This window comes from Tamandua tetradactyla, chromosome X, assembly GCF_023851605.1.
Source record: "Tamandua tetradactyla isolate mTamTet1 chromosome X, mTamTet1.pri, whole genome shotgun sequence".
NCBI lineage: Eukaryota > Metazoa > Chordata > Mammalia > Pilosa > Myrmecophagidae > Tamandua > Tamandua tetradactyla.
Window position 1 is genome coordinate 104,206,755 of NC_135353.1, and position 25,655 is coordinate 104,232,409.

General features: G+C 37.6%; 1 protein-coding gene across 1 annotated transcript; it reads right to left on the reverse strand.

Moving 5' to 3' along the window:
- Positions 1–1,470: 1,470 nt before the first annotated feature.
- On the reverse strand, positions 1,471–25,374 carry YIPF6 (Yip1 domain family member 6). Its single transcript, XM_077145909.1, has 7 exons — positions 25,268–25,374; positions 16,845–16,973; positions 14,594–14,672; positions 12,102–12,144; positions 9,745–9,870; positions 8,013–8,170; positions 1,471–6,041 (listed from the first exon to the last, which is right to left on the reverse strand). Exons 1-7 carry the CDS (start codon positions 25,322–25,324, stop codon positions 5,923–5,925), a joined length of 711 nt encoding a protein of 236 aa, XP_077002024.1. The 5' UTR covers positions 25,325–25,374; the 3' UTR covers positions 1,471–5,922.
- Positions 25,375–25,655: the final 281 nt, after the last annotated feature.

Below are 25,655 nucleotides of genomic sequence, written 5' to 3' on the forward strand. Positions count from 1 at the left end.
GTCGGCAACTTAAGCTGGGTTTAGCTGAGCAGCTCTTCTGGCTTTGGCGGGCAGTTGGTTGTGGACTGATCCAGGACCACGGTTGGGATACCTGGGTAATTTAACCTCTCTGAGCTCCAGGTTCCTCATCTTTAAGGATAATATCACTGACCTCAAATACAAAGTAGCTAGCACAGTGCCTGGCACATACTATTTGCTCAATAAATGCGACATCCCTTTCTAACCTGCTCCCTGTGTGTTTTAGTTTGTTAATGCTGCCAGAAATGCAATATACCAGAAATGGGGTTGACTTTATTTTTGGGGTGCATGGTTCAGGAATCAAACCCGGGTCTCCCACATGAAAAGTAGGCATTCTAACCACTAAACTACCCGTGCACCCTGGGTTGACTTTCATAAAGGGAATTTATCAAGTTACAAGTTTACAGTTCTTAAGGCCATAAAAACGTCCAAAATAAGACACCCAGAGAAAGACACCTTGACTCAAGAAAGGTTGATGGCATCCAGAACACCTCTGTCAGCTGGGAAGGCACATGGCTGGTGTTTGCTTGTCTTTTAGCTTTTGGTTTCAGTTTCTCCAGGGGTGTTTTCTTTCTGCATCTGCAAAAGTCTCTGTGTCGGCTCTGACTTTCTTTCCATAGGCTCTCTTAAAGAGTCCAGTAAACTAATCAAGATCCATCTTGAATGGGCAAGGTCACATCTCCATCTAATCAAAAGGTCACACCCACCCAAATTGGGACTCACCCCTTGTGCTGGTTTGAATCTGTTGTGTACCCCAGAAGAGCCATGTCCTTTAATCTTTATTCAGTATTGCTGGGTGGAATTTTTTTGTTTCCATGGAGATGTGACCCACCCATTCAAGGTGGGTTTGTTTACTGGAGCCCTTTAAGAGGGAACCATTTTGGAAAAAGTTCTAGAGCCCACACAGCCAGAGACTTTGGAGATGAAGAAGGAAAATGCTCCTGGGGGAGCTTCATGAAACAAGAAGCCTGGAGAGAAAGCTAGCAGACATCGCCATGTTCATCATGTGCCTTTACGGTTGAGAGAAACCCTGAAACATCATTGGCCTTCTTGAACCAAGGTATCTTTTCCTGGATGCCTTAGATTGGACAGTTTCATAGCCTTGCCTTAATTTGGATATTTTCATGGCCTTAGCACTGCAAACTCGCAACTTAACAAACTCCCCTTTTTAAAAGCCATTCCGTTTCTGGCATTTCACATTCTGGCAGTTTACAAACTAGAATACCACTCCATGGAAGTAATCTAATCAAGAGGGCATACCCACAATTGGGTGTGTCACATCTCCCTGGAAGCTACCTAATCAAAGATTCCACCCTACTATATTGAATCAGAATTAGAGGAACAAGGCTTTTTCTGGGATACATAATTTCAAAACAGCAAACTGTGCAATGTATATCTGGAAACAGCATGCAGAATACTCTGCCTTTCAGTACAAGGATGTGAACACACAAATTCTTTTTCCAGTGTTTTTATTTGAACATTTGACATTCACAAGTCATTTTACAGATTTCTTCTTTTCACAGGTTTATTATTTATAGGAAAGATTGAGATTAAAATGGAACATTGAAGAGAGCCAAGAAACTACCAGTAGTAATGGCACAGAGTATAAAGGCTTCAAAAGAAAAGTGAACAGAATGAACAAGATCAGCATGTGGCCACTTCCTACCAGGTGTGAACACTGACTTCATTAAGGCAAAGCTTATATTCTTATTTCTTTCTCCCACCTAGTTTAACCCAAATAAAAAAGCATTTCATTCTCAGTTTACTAATCCCCAGGATCAAAGACATATAACTGGTTCTATAAAATACATCTCTTGACCATAAGCACCTGAATACACCAGTTAAATTTGGATGCATTAACCATCCCTGTGGAAGAACAAAAAAGAGGCAGAAGGAATTTGATTCTTTAGACTTTGAAAAAAAAAATGGGGCTGTAACTGTGTGGTGGTGATGAAAGTTCAGGGGAGAGAAGAGAGACTCAAGGAGGGAAGAGGGCAGCAAACCTAACTCCTCCCAATGTATAACTGCTCTGCGCTCTCCTCAGATTTTGCTAATATAGTGTTCCATTATTCAGCTAAAAGAACAGGTTATCTACCTCCAGTCAGTTCTAGGCTATGAAGGCTAATAACAGGGAACATAACCTGGGAGGGGGTGCATTCATTTCGCGTACATAACAGTGCAATTCAAAATGCTCTCATATAAAAAGTTATCCCTATTTTAAACCAATTTAATGTGTGATCTTGGGCAAGTTACTTTACCTTCCTGTGCCTCAATTTCCTAACTGTAAGATAAAAATTGTAGTGCTCTATGTTGTCAGGATTAGAGAAGGTGCATGAAAAGCACATAAGAATAGTGCCTGGCCAAATCCATAGAGATAGAACATAGATTTAGGTTTTCCAAAGGCTGAGATAGGGCAAGAGGGAATGGGAAGTGAGAGCTAATGGATATGGGATTTCTTTGTGGAGTAATGAAAATATTCCAAGATTAGTGGTGATGGTTACACAACTATGTGAATATACTAGAACCCACTGAAATATACACTTTAAAAAGGTGAATTTTATGGTATATCTCAACAAAGCTGTAATTAAAAAAAATTTTTTTAAATAGAAATCATGCCCACCACACAGGAAGTGCCCAATAAATGTTAACTATTACTAGTAATATTATTATGATTTGGCCATCTGATGGCCTAAGTAAACCCTTAGATATCTTCTGTATTTAATAAAAGTCCATAGAACCTAGAAACAAGTTTTTAATTCACCTACATGAATTAACATTCAAACATTTATTTCCCATCCAATCTGTATCAGAAACTGACAGTTTAATTAAGAATCACAAATTCAGTGTTTTACATTGGACTAAAAATAGTCACATGCAATCAAGTCATAAAAGGTTTAAGGTAAATTCCTATGACTTGATGTTACCCAAAGACTGAAATTGGTAGGAGATTTTTATTTTCATCTATAAGATAAATAGGCAGTCCAAATACAACAAGTAATCAGATTACATAAAGTAATCTAATCTCTACAGATTGAAAAAAAATCTCCAAAAACAGGCTTGCTAGCTTTCTAATCATATTTTGGATAGTATTTATAAAAAGACAAATATAATGAACTGTAAAATGTTTACCAGTCACATGATCCCACATTGCCCAACAACAGAAAAAACATACCACAATGAAAGATCAAATTTAACAGACATAAACTTCTTAATAGAAAAAGGACTTGATAATTAATGGTTGACTTTTATGACTATACTGCACATTCAAATATGTTGGCAACCACTGAGTTTTTATAATCTGTACAATTAAATCCAGTCTTCACCCTTCCTATTGCTAAGAATATGACAATGGAGTCTCAGAAGTAGGAACACCAAGTGATAACCCACGATGACAGTGATGCACCACATATTGCAATGATGCTCACTAGGTTGAATTTCATCTGAAGCATGAAACTTCCAAATTGCTGGTACAGTCCCCTTCCTTTCTAGTCCTCATTAATAAAATCAGCCATGGGCCTTTGAAACAAATCAGGTACAGCTGTGTTGAAGGTTATATCTTTGAGAAAGGTCTTAACTTCTCTCATAAAAAGCAATACAAAATTTTGCATATATTAAGAAAATATTTATACTCTCAAACTGACCACTTCCAAAAAGATAATTAAAACTCTAGTTTATCCATCTTCATTTAAATAAAACAAACCAATTTCCTAAGTCATCCAAGAGCAACAGCTCAACATACAAAGAACAAGCTGCCTTAATGCCAACTAAGTGCAAAGCATACACATACATACACACCCCTACCCCCCAAAGTTGTGGCCTTAGGAACTTCTGACTAAATGTTTAGCCTTAGTAAAATTTGGTACAGATTTAATTCCCTTTTGAGAAAGCAATGACCAGCACTTCTTTAATTTTCTATTATAATCAATGGGACAGAAGATGAAACAATTTTGGAAGAGAGGTATTTTTAGTGGGAATTTAGAAAATGCCAGGTTATAGAAATGAATAATTTAGTACCAGTTTCAAAACTGGGGCCAGTTTCAAAATATTTTCTTTGCCAATTAAAATATAAAACATTTGCTTTGTCCTCAACAAGGGTTTACATTAAAATTTCAAGGGTAAAATGCAATAAATAAAAATATATAACCAAAAACTCTGGACAAGGCTGGGATAAAGGGGACCAATTTTATAGCATTTTTATTATCATTCCATGGATCCACTTGTCCTAATATTGATCACTTGGTTAATCTAGAGATGGAGAATGTTGTTAAAATTACACCTATTTGTAGGCAGTCTTTAAATATGAAAAAAAATAAATATTCAAATTCAATGATAAAGAAAAAATCTGAACTAAGAAAATCCTTTGTAAGTAACTATATTTACATGAACATTTTCTGCCTGACTCCTAATCATTGTCTATAAGAGCTCTTCAATGTGCAATTTATAAAAGACAGTACTGCCTTTTACCTTAAAGGAGTCCTATTTAGCTCAGAATCAGACTGTCCCAGATGCTCTGCTCTCTGAAAAGCCGTCACACTTGTGTGCATAAATAGCTGAGAGTACAAGTAGGTGCACATGTGTGCAAAAAGTACTTATCTAAAGGACAGCTAAGTAGCTTTACAAATAACGTCCAAGAAAATAAACTGTTATTCTCCAACCTGAATAAAGCCCATCCAATGAAAACACTACTAAGTATACTATGTAAAAGTGGCAGCTGAAATCCAATTCATGTCATGCTCTAAGTGTTTAGTTGTTTGGTCAATCGACCATCAGAACACAAAATCCCTCCATGTTCCCGCAGTTAAATGCAGTCTTCTGAGTTAGCTTTACTTTCCAGTTAGAGGCCACACTATGCAGAATGAGGAAGAGTTCTTAATAGCTATGCTGCAACCAAACTGCCTCACTCCACCCTTAAGAGAAGGTACCCATGTCAAAATAGGCATTATGCCACCTACCAATCTAAAATTTTGAGGTCTTCTACTTGAGTAACCTCAAATATTGGCCTACTAAAGACTTTGGTCAAAAGAAAATTGCATGTTGACTACTCTTAGCCTGCATATTCAGAGCTGAGGAGCAAGATAAAAAAACAGAGTGCCAGGAGCACAGGTAGTTCAGTGGTTAGAATGCCTGCCTTCCATGCAGGAGACCCCGGGTTTGATTCCCAGACCATGACCCCCCACAAAAAAAAAAAATAAAACCAGAGTGCCAATAAGGTACTGTTAAGCATGGCAGGATGTCTTTGCTCTCTCTTTTTTTAAGAGCAACAAGTACGGAATTTTCTCTGATCAAAATCTTAATTTAGGTTAATGCACACTTTTTTAAGAGCAACAAGTACGGAATTTTCTCTGATCAAAATCTTAATTTAGGTTAATGCACGCTTTTCCCTCCTACATCTATGAACCTTCCTCTAACCTCTGCCATTGCCTTTAAGTCTGAGAAAGAAATATAGGGAAATAAAGACTAGCCATTCTTGTTTATGAAAAGACATGCATCTTCTAATAGTCATAAGGCAATGTGTTTAAGAGTTGCACCTGAACGGATATTCTCAAGACTGGAAATATAGTCACCAACTCTATTCAACTTGCAGGATGTACTCATGTTCCCCAGTCATTGGTTGTCACCCAAATGGACCACAGGGACTCCACATGCCCCAAGGAGGCATCCTGTTTGTACTCTGCACATGAATTTTAAAGAAATAACATTATGAGAAAAAGGGCAGCCTTTCAAACGTGGATTCCTTTCATAAGTGGCAAAGGTACCATATGGTTCCCTTTTTATCTCCTCACCTACCCAGTAACCAAATAATATCAGAATTAGATAATAAAGGGCCAGAGGCAAAACTCCATGCTTAACTGCATCATTCAGATGAGCTGTCAATTCACTAGTTTTTAATGTCCTTTCCCTGGTTTACTGAGGAGTAAAGGTGAGAATCATCCAACTGATGACGAAATAGAACAAGAACACAGGATAAACAGCCAGGGCCTTGCGGTTTGGAGGCTGACTATCAGCAAGAAAAGCTGTAGAGGCTAAACAAAACAAAACAAAAGGAATAATTAATATAATATGTTACAACTAACATTAAACTTGACTGTGCTTGGCATAGTCAGGCATATGGAAGTAAAATTTCAGTTACATTTATAATCCACAAAGAAAAAGGTATTTTGCAACATATTTTTCCAAAGAGTCAAGGGCTTCTTGTTTCAAGTAATAAAGCTTTAAAATTTTTCGACCACTTGGTCATAAACCTCTCTAAAAGAAATTTTACACTTCCCTAGTTTAAGTTATATGCAGACTATATTTTAACCTTTTTCTGAAAAGTGGTGTGCTTTTTTATAAAATGTTCTTATTATTAATCTACCAGTTCTTTTTAAGGCCATCCCTCTTGCCCATACAGGAAAAACCTATTCATCTATACATTCATTAAGGATCGCCCTTCTAGGAAATCTTTTCTGACCACTACTTGGTATCATCCCACCCCAGGTAAAATGGCCCACTCCCAACTTCTGTGTTCCCATTATACCCTGCACGGAATTCCATCTCCTACTTGGAACTTTACTGCTCTTGAGTGTTTACATATCTGTCTGCCCCAATAGACTGTGAACCATGAGGACAGAGACCATGTGCATTTTCACTGTGTAGCACAGTGTCTGACACACAGTTTGTGCTTAATAAACATTTGCTGAGTTAAAGAATGAATACTTAGAGCAGCCTTCATCCCAACTTCTATGATGCTGCTTTCTTATCTGTGTGGGCATGATTAGATAACACTAGTTAGAACCATATGGATGGCAAATCATGAGGCTCTAAATGAAGGCAGAGGCACTCCCATGGGTAAAGCACCCAAGCTTTGTTTGTTAATAAACAGTCTTCGGAACATTAACTCTGGTTCTCTCAAACCTTTTCTGGATTACTTCTCAGCTTTCAATTGGGTTCTAGAACAATAAGATGTTACTGTACTTAAAATATTAGGCAATCTGGGGGTGCAAAGGTAGTTCAATGGTAAGATTCTCGCCTGTCACACAGGAGACCTGGGTTTGATTCTCAGCCCCTGTACTTCCCAAAAAAGAAAAAAGAAAAAAATCAATAAATGGTGCTGCAATGACGGGATAGCCACGTGGAAAAAGAATGAAATGTGACCCCCACCACATAGCATAAAATATACATATATACATATATTAGGAAATCTATTTATCCCATTAAATCAGGAGCTAGCGAACACTTCTGGTTTAAGATGGATTTGAATTATAAGAGAATTTTCAGAATATAAATACAATGAGCATCTAGTTCTTAATCATATAAACAGCATTCACTGCTACTGTTATAGGCTCTTTCTACTTTTTAGCAGAATTTTCTACTGAAGAAGAAAGGTAACACATAATGATAATTACAACCTATGCTGGCAGGCAGTATAGTATAGTTCTTAAGGGTATGTGATGAGCTTGAGTTTGAAACTTGACTCCTATTCACTGATGTATCCTAGGGCAAGTTATTTTAACCTTTCTGTGTTCCTCCTCTGCAAAATTAGACCCCTCATAGTATTATTTATAAATTAGGGTTGCTGTGAGAGTTAAATGACAGAATACATAAAAAGCACTTAGAAGAGTGTAGTCCCTATAATAAGCAATCATTAATTGTTAGCTATTATTTTTATTACGATTAGTTTGCCAGGAAAAGGCTCAAGTCATTTCACAAAACACCTATGCCTCCTCCATACCAGGACTGAGCTAAATCTAGTGTAATCTCCTTTCCTAACAGTGTCCATTATTTAAGGGGGGAAAGGGGAGAATCATGTGACTATCCACAACTTAAAAGGCAAGATACCCAACTCAAAAAACATGGACACCACCCCCTCATCAATGCCTACTTAAAGCAATATGACATTGACAGGAATCTTACTGCTCACATTTGACTTAGGAATTACAATGTTCCTCAACTCATCTTCAACTCTAACCCATGTTTTTGTTGGCTCTGGCATTGCACATAAAGTACTTTCTTACCTATGATCGACCAGGCAAACATGACGGTCACCACGAAAAGCCGGACCATGAAATTCATTGGTCCTGGCTCAGCCAAAAGTACCAGTCGGCAAACGAGCATTGCTACTGTCAAAGGAAGTATACAGTAACCCAGCACACAGAGGCTCTGAAAAAAAGATCTAAAAACAACATGCATTCATAAAGATCATAAACACAGCTAATCTGTATCACGATACAGCCTATTATATAGGTTTCTATATATCATGGATGCTACTTCCCTCCAGATACATAATGCCTATGCTGTAACATTAATTTTATTAAGCTATTTCTCTCTATTAAGCACATGCCCTAATTTTCTCTCCGCATACTCTTACTCCATTCATCCTAACCCCCCTTAAGACTCTACCATCTCCATATCTTAAAACTTCAACCTCTACGTGAGACTAAAGGGACAGATGTTTAGTTGGTGCAAAATTCATATTTTGGTTAGTGCATTTCCTAATTTAACTGGTATGGTCAGTTTAGTTGAACACCGTAAGTACAGGGAATCTTGAATAGGGCACGAGATTTTGTTGGTATTCCAGGTTAGTGTGAGACCCCAATAACTCCCAGAGTGATCAGGACAGTGAATAAAGAAGTACTTGCAAAGTCCCCTTAGGGGAACGGGGAGAAAGGGAAAAAGAAATTCCCCATTTGGAGAATTTCTGATCCTCTTACAAGCAATGGGGTCAACCAAATCAATAGGCCGAGCCCCCAATCTTGGGGTTCGCCCCTATGAAACTTATTTCTGCAAAGGATATGCTAAGTCTACTTAAAATTAAGCCTAAGAGTCACTCCCAGAGAACTTCTTTGGTTGCTCAGATGTGGTTTCTCTCTCTAAGCTGACACAGCAAGTGAACCCACTGCCCTCCCCCATTACATGAGACATGACTACCGGAGGTATAAATCTCCCTGGCAACAAGGGACAGAAATCCCAGGATGAGCTGGACCCAATATCAAGGGACTGAGAAAACCTTCTTGACCAAAAAAGGGGAAGAGAGAAATGAGACAAAATAAAGTGGCAGCGGCTGAGAGATTTCAAACAGAGTTGAGAGGTTTTCTTGGAGGTTATTCTTACACATTATATAGATATCCTCTTTTCAGTTTATGGTATATTTGAGTGGCTAGAGAGAAGTACCTGAAACTGTAGAGCTGTGTTCCAGTAGCCTTGTTTCTTGAAGATGATTGTATAAAGACATAACAATTACAATGTGACTGTGTGATTGTGAAAATCTTGTGTCTGATGCTCCCTTTATCTAGGGTATGGACAGATGAGTAAAAAATATGGATTATAAAAAACATATAATATGGGGAACAAAGGTTAAAAATACATTGGGTAGATGGAAATACTTGTGGTCAATTAGAGGGAGGTATAAGGGGTATGATATGTATGAGTTTTTTCTTTTTTCTTTTTATTTCTTTTTCTGGGGTGATACAAATGTTCTAAAAAATGATCATGGTGATAAATACACAACTATGTGATGATATTGTGAGCCACTGATTGTACACCACATATAGAATGATTGTTTGTTAAGAATGTTTGTGTTTGTATGCTGTTTATCAATAAAAATATTTTAAAAAGGAAAAAAGAATCAACCATCTAGGATACCAGATGATCTACTCTAACTCCTAGAGACCTCTAGCCTGGCTTCCCAAAAATCTAAGATATGTCATTTGGCAAGGGATAAAGAGGGTGCATTTTAATGATACTCACATGTTTCCTCCCAGAAGCTTTGAGTTGAGGGTGATTGTAACCGCACCAAACCAGACAATGACAAATACTTCTGCAAACTGGGGCCCTCCGTCTTTTTCACTATCAGCAGAGCCTCTTTGGAGCATTCTGAGACAGGGAAATAGTGTTTAAGAATTGCCTAATATTTTACTTAGAGCAACAAATTTAAGGCATAGGCCCTCAAATTTTGAGTCATGCTCTATTCCTCAACTGAAGATCTATAATATGTTGGTGCTGCTGCAAGGAAACTACTGTAAGTATTTGGCAAGGCTCCCTTACTTCAAATTCCAAATGCCCCCGGGCTACAAGGGGCGTTTCATTTGACCTTATTGGAATGTTTAAATGGATTACTGAAGACCTTTCTGTTTGTTTGTTTAAGCAGAGGTTATAAACTGAAGGGCAAAATGTGGCTCCCAGACATGAGGTTTTGGGTCCATACAGTATTTAATGATATTTTTCTATTCAAGTTGATATTATTTTAAAATTGAGAGGTTTCACATAAAAATCTGTACTGTATCTCTAACTTTTCTTGAATAATCAGATGATTCACTAGCACTAGGCTTGCATTCCTACATGGGAATAATCAGGTACAGCTGAAATAGCAGTAGGTTCCTTCACAAGGGACTTACAATCACCAGTTCACTGTCCAGCCTACTTCATGAATTTAGGTTACTTATCTGGCGTACACATTTGAATTTGTAATCCTTAGGTGAAGGTTTTAGTTCTGATATTTAAAAAAGGAAACAGTTTATAAACCCATTATTGTTGTTTTAAATCAAACATATAGGTTACTACTAAGAGAATTTTCTTTGAAATTGGGTATTTGAACAGTAATTTAAATACCCTCTCTCTAAGAATATTATAAATATAAACTGTCTTGAATTTTGGACTTAGGACATGTAGAGTCAGTGCTATTTTTGTCCAGGAAAATAATAATTAACATCGAGCTAACAACCTCTTCTCATTATGTAGCATAAGGAAGTCATGCAGTAAATCTTACTCTGCTTTGCTGTTTACGAGTATGTGCAAGTTTTTGTATTCTATGGTTGTGTATACTCCATTCCAAGTCCTAACAATCAGATCCAAAAAATGACAGCACTCTATAATCTTTACAGTTTAATCTTTCAGAACTAAAGAATTATATACTCAGAGCTTCTAATATAAAATCCCTGGATTTATAACACTTTATACCATGACCTAAATGAGCATATGCTCAATTAAATTAAAAAATTATTAAGAGAAGCCAATAAGAAACTTGTTGAATTTAGAATCATAAAAAGATTAGATCTGGAAAGGTCCCTCAACCATCTCCTTTCATGCACATGGAAGAGTGCAACCAGAGGATTTAGGTGGAAAGAGATGTGTAAATAATAAGAGGTCTAGAATGGGCAGTCAGGAAACCTCAGGTTGAATCTCAGGTACACCACTGATTATGTGATCTTGGTTAAGTCCTCAATCTCTTTGAATCTGAGTCTGTTTGTCAAAAAAGGACAATATCGTTTTAATTCTTATTCTGTTGTCTTTTTATTTCTTTTTCTAAATCGATGCAAATGTACTAAGAAATGATGAATATGCAACTATGTGATGATATTAAGAATTACTGATTGTACATGTATAATGGAATGATTTCTAAATGTTTTGTTAATTTTTTTTAATTAATAAAAAAAAGGACAATAATGTCAACTTCTTATTATAAGGATCAAAGAAGAGAAGGTGTTTTAAAAGTTCTCTGTAAACTGAGAAAAATCATCACACAAATTTTGGTTATGCCCAAAGTCACATAGACAGCTGACAGCAGTCAGAATGAGAACCCAGAACTAAATTTTTCCCACTCTACCAATGGTTATATTCCCTACTCCAAAGGAACCTTGTTCTCCTTCTTTTGTCCTCCCCTTTTACATATAATACATACGGAAAGCATAACACTTTGAAAGAGAATTTGTATTTAACTCTACTGTTCTTCTAATTTCTCATTCTCATTCACACTTTTAGTAAGATTTAAAAAGAGTTATGTTTGTGGGCAAATGGTGTTGCAACCTATAAATATTTAATACAGTTATTTTAATCATGGCAAGGTAGATGTGAGTAAATAACTGTTGAATAGAAATGGTCAAAACAGACTAAGAAGTCACTGGTCAGCAAGGAGCCTCATTTCCACATCTTTAATTCCATCATCCTTTGAAGTGATCTAAAAAGCTACCTGACCTTTTAAATACATAAGGAGGATAACAAATTCTAGGAATCCTAACTGAAATAGTCTGCCAAAAGTTCCCCTGATTTCGAAACTCCAGAAGTCTAGTCTACTTCAAATGGCAAAGAAAGGAAATACAAGTACTTACAATGCAAGTGTCACGCAAAGGATCAAAGGGCCCCATAAATCCCCTATGAGGCAAGAAAAGACAGAATATTGCTAAAAAACAAAAATACAGTATTTTCTACCCTGATTCCAATATCTACTTTTCCCACTCTTGGAATTCAGACATCAAGAGTCTGTCTGTATGGCCAAACCATCCTACTTCTCCTGTCCTTCTGCTTGGTTCTCTCTGTTTCCCAATTCTGAATGAATTTCTTCCCTTCCATGTATCCTTTAAGCTTTGTTCTCTTTCCACCTCACAGATCACCTCTTTCCTTATCTACCAAGCACACTGTAGTTAAACACCAATGGACATGGAGTCAGAAGACCTGTCCCATCGCCTACCCTCAGAAAGATGTCTACAACCAAGTCACTTTATCAGTCCGAGATAACATTAGACAGGACAAGTATTATTATGCTCATTTCATGAATATGAAAAACAAAACCAAGAGGGAAATAACTTGACAAGGTTACATAAAACAAGTAAAGATGGAGCTGGAACCAGAATATAGGTGTTCTGATACCTAGTCCATTTCTACTCTGCCACACTGCTTTCACTGTATAATTTTTACACTGAACCAATATGGATTTGCTACTCTTATAGATTAAAAAAAGTGCTATATTGATAATTTCTTAAGTTCCAATGTTAACATATAAGGAATGAGAGCTATGTGCCAACATCAGGTATAGCACACAGTACCCCACAATCAACAGTAGTTGAGTTGGTATGCCAAAATTTTAGTAACACACAGCCTAGAGCACAATTACTTTCCTCAACCAATCTGATGGAGGTACATATCATCCCACACTTAATTTTATATGTATACAACTTTATTAAGAGAAGAATGCATACATATATACTTACAATTTTTTTCCTTATAAGTCTTTTTGACACCACTGCAGAAAGTTAGGAAAAGCAGTAAAAAAATCATAATCCTACCACTCTAATAAAAGTATTGTCATTCTTATTACATTTTCTAACTCATCAAATGAAAAAACTGGTTTTTAATGTACTGAACATTTAAAAATCCATTAAAATTCCTTAATATTTTTGAATGATTTTTTAAGACATGAATGTTTTCCCTGCTACTTTGCCAAGGTCTATTATAACAGAGTAGGGCAGAAGTGCAAAGCTGTGGCTATGGTCTGATCACCCTTTATGCCAGCCTGTTTATCTATCTTCACATGAGGGATAGACTTTAACATACATATGACATTGTTTAATCTACAAACTAACATACCGGAACCACGGCACATGCATTTTCATGATGCCATGAGCAGATCATAGCTGATTTCTGCATTGTAACTGGAGCAACTTTGCTTTGAATTAGCCACAGCAGCAGCTGAAAAGATATCTTCATGTCTGGGAAGGCATGGTAAAATGGAAAGGTTGCAGAATTTGAAAACTGAGTTCTAATTCTGCCTGCGTTTTCTTGGCAAGAGACTGAGCTTCTCTGAGCAACAATAATTCCAACTTCACAAGGCTGTATAAGGACATGTGGGAGTAAAAGCACTAATATAACAGCTTCCATTAATGGAGTGGCTACTAAATGCCACATGCCGTCCTAGATGATTTATGTGCATATCATCTCTAATCCTCACCAACAAGCCATGTTATCACCTCCACTTTAACAGATGAAGAAACTTGAGCCTCAGAGAAATTAACTGTTTCACCCATTATGACACAAGTAGTAAGGGATGGAACCACTATACAAACTCAGATTTGTCCATGTACTTTCCACAATACCAGGGGTAGCAAATATTGCACTGTATTGAGAAAGATTGTGACACTGCATCAAGACTCCACGGGGTGGGGGTGCACACTTGCTACATAGTTAACATTCTTGTATTATAGCTGAAATGTTATCAAAATAGAAGGTATATCCATGTAAGACATCATTGTCACTATTCTCAAAAAACTGACTTAATTTTCCTGATATAGGTTACTAGGAAAACCAAGACTGCCTGAAAAGAAAAGAAAAAAAAGGCCTAAGGATTTTAAGAATAAATTCTAAATAAGAGCACAATTTATCAAAAACACTGTTTTGACAGAAATCTTTAATAAAGAAAGGAGCTATCAGACTAAAAGATCATTTTGAAAATAGAAATGCCAATAAATGCCAATAAAGGTACTGTTAATTTGTTAATGGGTAGTAGCTATTACTCTGTGAATTTAAACATTTTGTCCTCCCCCTGGATAGTGGTAACTTTTTGCTGGAACAAAGTCCCTATGTGTTAGCAGCTTTCAGAAATATTTTTTGCAGTCTATTACAGCATTTTCCAGCTGAGCGTGTACAGTCCATACTTACTGATGAGGACATTATCTTAAGCAAAAGCTTCCAACCTCTGAAATTCCATCTTAAATTTTTAATTTCATTTAAAATGTCAGATTTATTAACAAAGACCCTTTGCCTCATAAAGTACTTATGATAAGTTACAGTAGGAAGAAGCAAATCCTCAAAAACCTCATATACTTACAATCTCTCAAAAGAGTATTACTTTTCCTTGGGTATAAAACATGCATGAATTTTTTCCCAACAGCTTTTAGGTCACGCATCTGAAAGACATAACCAACTCTTTGTATTATGATGATCAAGGTTGCCAGGCAGCCCCTTCACATAATTTGCTAAAATTTCTTTTATTTTAATCTTCCTTCATTGAGTTCTGGAGCCATAATTCCAGTTTAATTTCTTCACTATATAGACAAACTAGAGAGGTAGAGTATGATTTTTCTATTACCTCTTTAAGCCAACATCTAACACTTTCCCACATCTACCAGGTCTGTTTGGATTTTGAAAACCCCATAAGAGAGAACCATAGCCCTCCTAATATGGTACTTAAAGAAACTAAAACAATATAACTACTAAAAGCTGCCCTGCAAACCACAATCTGCGACATTCAATTCATATATGATAAGGTCTCAAGGGCCAATTAGCTAGTTGCCTAGCTACCACATCCTTTGCAACATATAAGATAAACTGATTTCCAGCATTCCTGATTTAACTGGTAAATGAATTCCAGAAGCCAGATAAAATGATCAGTTCATTTGAGGAAGGGAATGGAAATACAAATATAGCCTTTCAAAATACAACTGCATTAATTCTGTCCCACTTTTTTCACCTAGAAATTCTCCATGTCATCAAACTTTCTCTGTAAGCATGATTTTTTGATGGTTGTTTAGTATTCTGCCACACAACTTTCTTAACTAATATCTCCTCTCTTGTTCATTTTGTTTGTTTGCAACTTTCATCTATTATTTTAAAAACACTGTAATGAACAGCTTTGCTTATTAATATTTATCTTTTTTACTTTTCTTATACTTTATTTGTAGGAGAATTGTTATTTAAAAAGAGGATCATTTTATCTTGAGGCTTACTCTTGTGAAGCTTATTAGGTAGCAGAGAAGCTTAGCCTACCTATAGGTATGCCTTAGAGTTACTTTTGGAAGATCTCTTTTGTTGCTCAGATGTGCCCTCACTCTCTCTAAGCCCAACTCTGTAAGTGAAATCATTGCCTGCCCCCCTACGTGGGACATGACATCCAGGGGTGAAAGTCTCCCTGGCAGCATGGGAGATGACTCCTAGGGATGAGTCCGGCCCTGGCACTGTGGGATCAACAATTCCATCCGGACGAATGGGGGGAAAGAAGTGTAACTAATAAAGTAACAGTGTCTGAGAGAGCTGAAATAGAGTCAAGAGGATACTCTAGAGGTCACTCTTATGCAAACTTCAATTAGATATTGCTACCTATCATAACTTGCCAAACCCCAACCAAAACCAATACAGCTAATCCTAAAGAACACCTAGGGCAATATATAAGATTCTACAAAGGCCCCATGTACCAGGAGTAACTTTATAGAAAACTACAACCTCCAGATGGGGTCCTGGACCAAATAAGTCCTGAAACCTAGAGAGCCCAGCCACTCCAGAACATCAGCTAGCTCTATCTCCCTAACCCATATTACTGACAGCCCCTTCCAACATGAAAAAGTTATAATGGCCATAGCCTAAATAGCCCCAAAGAGTGGGACAGAAAGATCTGGAGGGCCCAGCCTCTCCAGAACATCAACTAGTTCCATTTCCCTACCCCATATTAATGACAGACCCTTCCAACATGAAAGGCAGAATGTCCATAACCCAAATACTCCTAAAGAGTGGGACAGAAAGATCAAAGATGATGGTGGAGTTATATAGAGAAGGTAGGGTTTAACAAACAAATATGATTGCTGAATCATTATGTTGATATTTCTTTCAGTTTCCAGTATCTTAGAGCAGCTAGAAGTAAAAACCCCAAATTATGAAATTGTAATCCATACCAAACTCTGAAATCTGTTCTATAACTAACTATTGTGCTGAACTTTGAGATTTAATGCTTTTTTGTATATATGTTATTTTTCAAAAAAAAGAGGGGGAGGGAGTCAATTGTGATAAGAAAAATAGATTTATTCCTTCTAGCCTCCAAGGTTCCAGAGCTGCTAGAAGGAAAAATCTGAGATGATATCATACCCCACGACAAATTCTGAGATCTGTCCTATAATTATTTGTTGAACGATGCTTTGAAAACTATCGCTGTTTTCTTTCTTTGCTTTGTATATATGTTATACAATAAAAAAGTTAAAAAAAAAACACAATGTACTGAAAATCAGTGACCCAAATGAAAATATTGTAAAGTGCTATTACTTATTTATCCCATAATATTGAACAGAAGTTCTCTGAATGAGTCTACTTACAATAGTATTCCGAACAGATTCATTTAATGTGGAGCTGTCAAATTCCCGTATGCGAGATCTCACAGGAATTGTGATTTCTCCTTCTACGGGGATGTCTTGTGAGATGGAGATATCTGAAAGGCCTGCAAACTGAGGAGAAGTCGAAAAAAGTTTAAAGTCTATAATAAATTGCAGTCCCCCAGAACATCATTTCCTAGACAATAGGAGTAATTTCTTTTGGTAGAGTTTTACACAGTAGTTAATGTGTTAGCTACACAGACATTAAGTGATGCAGTTAATTATAATACTCACATGCCTAGTTCTTTTAATTTGAAGATGGAATATGATGGGAAAACTAATCTAAAGTAACTGCTGTAGAAACTTTTGCATCCTCAAATATTTAGTTTCTTTCAAACATGAAATGTTCACAGGACACTTAAAAACTAGTGAAATGTCAATAATACCTACACAGTTGTTAAAAAGTGACCTTTTAGCGGTCACATCTTATAATACTCTGCTTCTTAGTAGGCTCTAGTGGCCTCTGTTGGCTAAAAGAGAGTATAACATGGAATCTGAAGGGAACTAAGGAAAAGAACAGGGAAATAAGGGCAACCTTGATCTATACCCTTTTTTACCAGGTTACTTGTCAACCACAGATCAAATAACATTTTCAAAGTAAATTACAAGAATGCAAACTTTTAAACTCTATCTTTAACTGCCAAAATGTGATTATCATGAATGAAACTCTGGAATCTGAGAATTCCTAAGAAAACAATCAATCCCTTCTTACATCATTTCTGGCTCAGAGGACACAATTCTTAGTGGGCAGCAACTGTAGGTAAATGAAACATAAAAATTTCAGGAAGCATGAGGCTGCTAAAAGAACTTAAGGAAAACAAGTTTTCAACCAAGAGAAATGCAAATTAAAACAACTTGAAATATAATTTTATACCTGCTGGACTGGCAAAAATCCTAAGGTTTAACAATATACTCTACAGGTGAAGCTGCGGGGAAAAAAACTCCCATTACTGGTGGGAATACAAAATGGTACAATGCCCTATTAGAGATGAATCTGGCCAGAAAATTTATACATGGTTCACTCTTTGACCCAGGAATGCCACCTTTCAGAGTCTATCCCAAAGATAAACTGGCAAAAATACAAATACACAAGACATATACACAAGGGTCTTCACTGTGACACTATTTGAAAAAGCAAAAACTTGAGAATAACCTAAATGCCTATGAACAGAGGGCTAGGTGAATAAGCTACAGTACATCCACACAATGAAGTACTACACAGCTGTAAGAAATAATGGGAACATCTTTAAACAATTATTATGGAGTGTTAAATACAAAATCAAGGGGGAGAAAAGTTTGCATGGTATGCTATCATTCATCTAATAAAGCGAGGAGATGTATACATATCTGCATATATGTTCCAAATGTAAGAAATAAACTATACAAATTCAAAAAGAGGAGGGAATGGGATGTAGGAAACAGAGGGAAAGGGAGGGAAGCCACATTTCTTTGAATATACTTTGTTCTAAAACCATACACATAGCCACATAATCATGAAACAAAATTAAAAGAAGCAATTCCTAAGAATTTAAAGAAAAATGAAACAAATGAGCCTACTGTATAGTGGATCAAATATACAAGTATACAAAGAGGAACTATTTCAAGTAATTTTACAGTACTGTAATTTGACTGCCACTTAGGATACAGAAAGCAGGAAAGAGCATCCCTCCACCTTAACAATGAAAGAAAGCCAGATAAACGACAAAATCATAACTTTAAACCAGATGAGAACTGAGGTTGCAAGGCAACCAAGTAGCCTGAAATCGAAGGTAAGACATGCATCTCTAAGATTCAGGACCTGAGCACTGGTTCACCTGTAGCAGAGCACCAAAGGGAGAGGCAGCAGGCATCATACAGATGGGGGTAAGAACGCAACTAAATTTTTATATGACTTGCTAAAGGCCAAGTGTAGACTAATATGAGAGTACAGAATACCTGGAAGCAACAGACACAAGGGAAGTTCCCACTCACTTGCAGGCTCTTCTCCATAGACTTCCACTGGGTGCTCACAAGAAAGACTAGAGGCAGGCAGTATGGCAGGCAAGACGAAAGGGAGCAGTTGCCACTTCTGAAAAAAGCACACAGCCTACCCTTCTATCCTATAGAAAAAGAGCCTTAAAGCTACTAGGAAAAGGCAGCAAACTCTGTTCCTCTGGCTACAGGTAGAGACCTACTGTGGATGAGGAAAAAGAAAAGAAAAATCCCTCTATTCCTGGGGGAGGAACAGGAAACCAACCTGGGCCTAGACCATTAAGAGTCTCCTGTAGCTGAAGGGAGAAAATCCCATTCCGGAGACTTGGGGACGAATGGCCTGCCTGAGACAAAGACTGGACCAAGAAAACAAAGAATCTCCCTCCCCTAACCCCACCACCAGGCTAAGCAATCTCAGAGTAACAAGTAACAGCAGTCTACTGCCAGGGAGGGGGCTAGAGCTTAGAGAGAGACCTACTCTGATATGCAGGTGTAAGGGAATGCTGAAAGCTGAGGGTGGAACAGAAACACTGGGAAATATACTTGAACAACCTAGCACCCAACCTATACACAGAAGAATAGTAGAGAAATTTGAAGTTGGGAATGCACTGAAGGTAACCATAGCAACAAAAAAATACAAACACAGCTCAACTGTGCCATTTCCAGGCATACACATTGTTTACCTTGGTCTCCACTGTTCTGTAAATGTTGTCCAGCATTTAATAAAAATTACCACACACACAATCCACTGTGACAAGAAAAAGCAAAAAACAGAAAAAACAATCCACTATAAACAAGACAAAGCAATCAACAGATTCAGAATGTGAGAGAATCCAGATATTGGAATCATCAGAAAAGAAATTTAACATGACTATGATGAACATGTTATAAAAGCTCTCGTGTAAAAGGCACATGTATGACTGATGGTGAATTTCTGCAAAGATGGAAACTGTTAAAAGTCAAGCAAAAATGCTCGAAATAAAGAACATGGTAACAGATGAAGCATGTCTTAGGCAGCCTTATCAGTAGTCTCAACCCAGTCAAGGAAAGATTCAGTAGTGATCAGCTGAAATTAACCAAACTGAATCATAAAGAGTAAAAAAAAAGGAACAAAACTAGAATAGAGATTCCAAGAGCTATAGGACAACATTAAATGGTTGAATGAGTATATAATAGGAATTCCAGAAGGAGAAGAGAGAAATAATGGGGCTGAAGAAATATTTGAAAAAATAATGGCTGAGAATTTTCAAAAAATAATGAAAGCATGAAATGACAGATCCAAACCCAGAGAACCCCAATCAAGATAAATACCAAGAAATAAAACAAGCAAACCAAAGAACCCCAAAAACCAAGACACATTCAAACTACTGAAACCAAAAGTGAAGAGAAAATCTTGAAGGTGACAAAATAGACACTATATTCAAAGGAACAAAGTTAAGAATTAGACATCTTGCCAGAAATTACAAAAGCCAGATGAAAATGGAGGGACATCTTTGGAATGCTGAAAGAATAAAACTGTCAACCCAGAATTCTATACCTTACAAACCAGCTTTCAAAAACAAAGGCAATACATGGGACATGACTCCCAGGGGATGTGAACCTTCCTGGCAATGTGGGACAGAAATCCTAGAATGAGCTGGGATTCAGCATCAAGGGATTGTGAAAATCTTCTTGACCAAAAGGGGGAAGGGGGAAATGAGACAAAATAAAGTGTCAATGACTGAGAGATTCCAAACAGAATCGAGAGGTTATCCTGGAGGCATTTAATAGATATCACCTTTTTAGTGAAGATGCAATGGAGAGGTTAGAGGGAACTGTCTGAAAATGTAGAGCTTTGTTCCAGTAGCCATGTTCTTGAAGAGGATTGTATAATGATATAGCTTTCACAATGTCACTGTGTGATTATGAAAACCTTGCATCTGATGCTCCTTTTATCTACCTTATTGACAGATGAGTAAAACATATGGATTGAAAATAAATAAAAAATAGAGAGAACGTATGTTAAGATAAATTTAGTAGATTGAAATGCTAGTGATTAATGAGAGGGAGGGATAAGGGGTATAGCATGTATGAACTGTTTTCTGTTTACTTTTTATTTCTTTTTCTGAATTGATACAAATGTTTTAAGAAATGATAATGATGATGAATATACAACTATGCCATGATATTGTGAATTACTGATTATAGATGTGGAATGGTATGATCATCTGGTAAGAATGTTAGTGTTTGTATGTTGGTATGTTATTGCAATAAAATAAATTAAAAAAAAAAAACAAAGGCAAGGTCTTTTTCTGAATTAATGCAAATGTTTTAAGAAATAATCATGATGATGAATATGCAACTATGTGATGATATTGTGAATTACTAATTATATATGTAGAACAGAATGATCATATGTTAAGAATGTTTGTCGTAGTATTTTTTTAAAAAAATTAAAAATTAATTAAAAAATTAAAGCAAAAAAAAAAACAAAACAAAGGCAAGGGCAGTGCAACGACAGCTCAGTGGCAGAATTCTCGCCTGCCATGCCACAGACCCAGGTTCAATTCCCAGAGCTTCCCATGCCAGAAAAAAAAAAAAAGGCAAAATAAAGACTTTTCAAACAAGCAAAAGCTGAGATGTACACTGTGAGAAATGTTAAAGGAAGTTCTTTAGGAAGAAGGACTATGATACCAGAAGGAAACCTGTATCTACACAAAGAAATGAAAATCTCCAGATATGGCTGATACGCAGGTAAGCATAATACATTTTTCTTATTTTTAATTATTCTATAAGATAAATGTCTAAAGCAGGGGTCAGCAAAATTTTTCTGTAAAGGATCAGATAGCAAATATTTCAGGCTTTGTGAGCCATATGGTCTCTGTCACAATTACTCAACTCTGTGAACACAAGCACTACATAAATGAGCACATGGTTGTATTTGAATAAAACATTATTTACAAAAGCAGGCAGTGAGCCAGCTTTAAAACTATAAGAATATAGATAGTTGGAAATTTGAATAATGACTAGGTATTGATATTAGAGTCTTATTGTCTATTTAAGTTCTTTTTTATTCTTGCTGCCCCCCTCCACCACCGAAATTGAACCTGAATAAAATCAAGTCTCTAAAAGTTCTGTTTATTAGGAAATATGTAGGCAGAGGAAATATTAAGCTGTACCACAAGAATACAGTCAACCAAACACAAAAAGTGGGATATTGTACAGTATGATTCAATTTAAACAAGCAAATGGCATTAAAAAAAGTGACGATGTACTCAAACTTCCTACCTGCTTGCTCAAAAAAAAAAAAAAGTGGCGAGAACAACCACATATGAAAAGAGATTTAGGAGACTTATTAACCAAATGTAATGTGTTAACCTTGCTTGGACCTGGTATGAACAAACTGTAAAAACACATTTTTTTAGAAAATTTGGGGAAACTGAACAGACAGGTATTAAATGTTAAATATTTTATTAGATGTGATAACAGTATTTGTAATTATTAGCAAAGAAAAAGCCCTTACCTGTTAGAGAAACATACTAAAATATCTATGGGTGAAGTGATTTATCTGGGACTGCTTTAAAATATTCAGAAAAGATCATGAAAGACAAGGAAAGACTAAGGAACTGTTACAGACTGGAGGAAACTAAGGAGAAATAACATTAATGCAATGTGGGGTCCCAGGTAAGATCCTGAAACAAAAAAAAGCTCATTGGCGGGAAAACTGCTGAAATTAGAATAAGGTCTGTAGCCACTATTATACTTCCTCCTGCTCTATAAATAAAAATAGAAATTACGCAAGATCCTGTCTTTTCAATTCCTATCTCCATGCAGATGACTCCAAAATCAACATCTAGTCCTGACCACCTCCAAGCCCAGAAGTCTAGGTTTGAAATTCCAACTGCCCATCGAATATCCATTGGATGGCCTGACCATATCTCAAACAAAACATGTGCAACACCAAATGAATCAACTTTTAGGGACTTCATCCAGTCAGCTCTCCTCCTATGTTACCTGTTTCTTTTCAGGGCATTGCTATTCTCCCAGGTGTCTAGAGCCTTGCTTTTCAAAAGTGTGGTATTGGCAGCAGCAGCAGCACCTAGCAGCCTGTTAGAAATGCAGAATCTTGTGACCCACTCCAGACTTACTGAATCAGAATCACCATTTTAATAAGACTTCCCAGGTGATTTCTATGTACACTAAAGTTTGAAAACACTGATGAAGACACACGCTCCCTAGCGCTAAAAACCCTGAAGGATTCTGCCTTGTCTCTCAAATCGTCATGTCTCATGCCACAGCACTCATCTTAGATCTGAGCTCTTCTTCCCTGCTACTGCCACAGCTCCACTGGTCTCCTAGATATTCCAGACATTACCCACTGTAACTCATCCTATATTAGGCGGCCAAATTCACAATTGACAACTCTTCCCTTCTCAAAAATTCCCACTGGTTCCTTGCTGCCTACTAAACCTCCTAACCTAGAAGTAAATAATAACAGATAACATTAATTGCATGATTATTATGTGCCAGACATTCCTCTAAGCACTTTATCTGTTTACTCGTTTAATCTGCCTCACAATCCTATAACCTAAGTATTGCTGTATCTTGACGGTACATTAGGGGAAACCAAAGCATAGGGTAGTTTGGTAATTTCTCCAATACCTCACAGCTAGTAAGTGGCAGAGCTTAGAGTAAAATATAGGCAGTCTGGCTCCACAGCACATATTCTTAACCCCTGTTCCATACTGCCTCCCTAAAGTCCTCTTTACCTTTTAAGGTTTACCTATTACTTCCCTATGCTTCAGCCAGAGTGATCTATCTGTTGTTCTATAAATATACTAGTACCTTTCAACCTCTGTGCCTTTTGCCATGAGAGGCTATGTAGCATAAATGAAAACCATCTGGGCTTCAGCTTAAGACCTAGGTTCAAATTTCAAGCATGGCCACTAATCAGTTGTGAGACCTTAAGGAAATCAACAAACCTTTAAGTCTCATTTCCTCATCTGTAAAACACAGTTAAAAACCACCTACCTGAAAAGGATGCTGTGAAGTTTAGAAAATATGCAGAGGATGTCTAGCACAGTATCCAACACACAGTAGGTGCTTAATAATTGACAGCTATTACATTTGCCTGATATTGCAAATGCTATCCATTCCCTCGAATATATCTTCTATCAAATATATCTTCTACTTTTTGGTCATCTCAACTGGACATGACAGCTCCCCCTTTTACATATCTCTTTCTCTTAGTGATGTATATTTGTCCTTTCCCCACCAATAAAACTGTAAGCATCAAAGGAGCAGTTCCTCTGTGTTAAACAAAGCAACTAGCACATTGCAGGACTTCAATAAACTTTAGTTGTGTAGAAATGGATTGGATATTGAGTAATGAGTGACTAAAAACACTGAAATTAATTGGGGAAAGCGCCATGGAAGAGCGATGGGGTGGTTTAGACGAAAGACTGGGAAATAAAATTAGCTAGAGCTGTGTAACTATGTCATGCCAGGTACTATGTGTGCATTAGTTCACTAGTCCTCTCACTAATTCCTGTGAAGAGTTACTATCCCCATTGTGGGGGAGGAGGGTCCTCAGGGGCAGAATCATACTCTCAGTTCATTTCACATCAGTATCAATTATTGTATTAGATACTTTACACATGTTTGTCATTTGATCTTCCTAATTCTCTTTGTGGCAGGTATCTTTCTCTCCATTTTACAGATGAAGAAACAAACACCCTCCATGAAACGACTCGCCCAAATTCACACAAGTGGCAGACAAGTTGACTCCAGCCCAATCTGTCTAACTCCAAAGCATGTGGTCTTCCCACTGGCCCAGGCTTTGGGCACGTACTTGCAACAGAAATCCTATCCCCTGTGGAGAGATGAACAAAAGAGCATCAAGAAGAGGGTGGAAAGGAGCAGCGACAGGGAGCGCAGGAATTAAATTAGCCTACCGGAGTCATTAAACAAGTCAAGAATCAAGGTACGAGCAACAAAACATTAACATACCACAGAAAGCAATTTCTCATTACTCCTAGAATGCTGCTACAACAACAAGGACTAGTGGCAGGTCTTGATAAAATGAGGGGACAGAAAGACACTTAAGAAATCACCTAAAGCTCAGTAATGAACACAACGTAGGGGACGAGGATGAGCTGAGAATATGGGAAAGGAGAGAGAATGAGAGATCCCTAAGAAGGTGTGGATGGAACGTGGAGGGCAGGGGGTGTGGTTGGGTGGAGGGCGCGGTTAGCCCAGAGAACAGGTGCATAGAACTCGTCCTCACATCGGGTACCTGAAAGGCCTGCCAGGAGGGAGGGGCTCAGGCTCTCTCAGGCAGCATGTCCGTCAACCAACTTTCTTAGGGGGTACTCCGCCTCACCCTCAGTCCCGTTTGTCGCAGATCCCAAGCTCACCAGGGGCCTAGGCCTTGCTGTTCCGAGATCCCCTGGAGACTCCTCCACTTCCGCCATCTTGGTCCTCCTTCCGCCCGGTCGTTCCCACAGGCCTTTGCGAAACCTGAGACGTGGAGGCCCGGGCTGGTCGGCGCATCACAGCTCAGCGGTCGCGTCACCAAAAGGCGCCTGGCAAGGGCTGGCGGTCCCCGCCCTAAGCAGGGGAAGAGAGAAAGAGGGAGGAGGGAGGAGGAAGGAGGGAGGTCCGCTCTGCCTTTCACTTTGGGGTCAGGTGTCCCTGTAGACACGCACCACCACCACTCCCCTTCGTTAACACTCAACTCGGATCCTCTGGTCCCTCCGTAGGTCTAGGAAACCCTTTCTGCCTTTGCTTCGCCGACTTCACCTG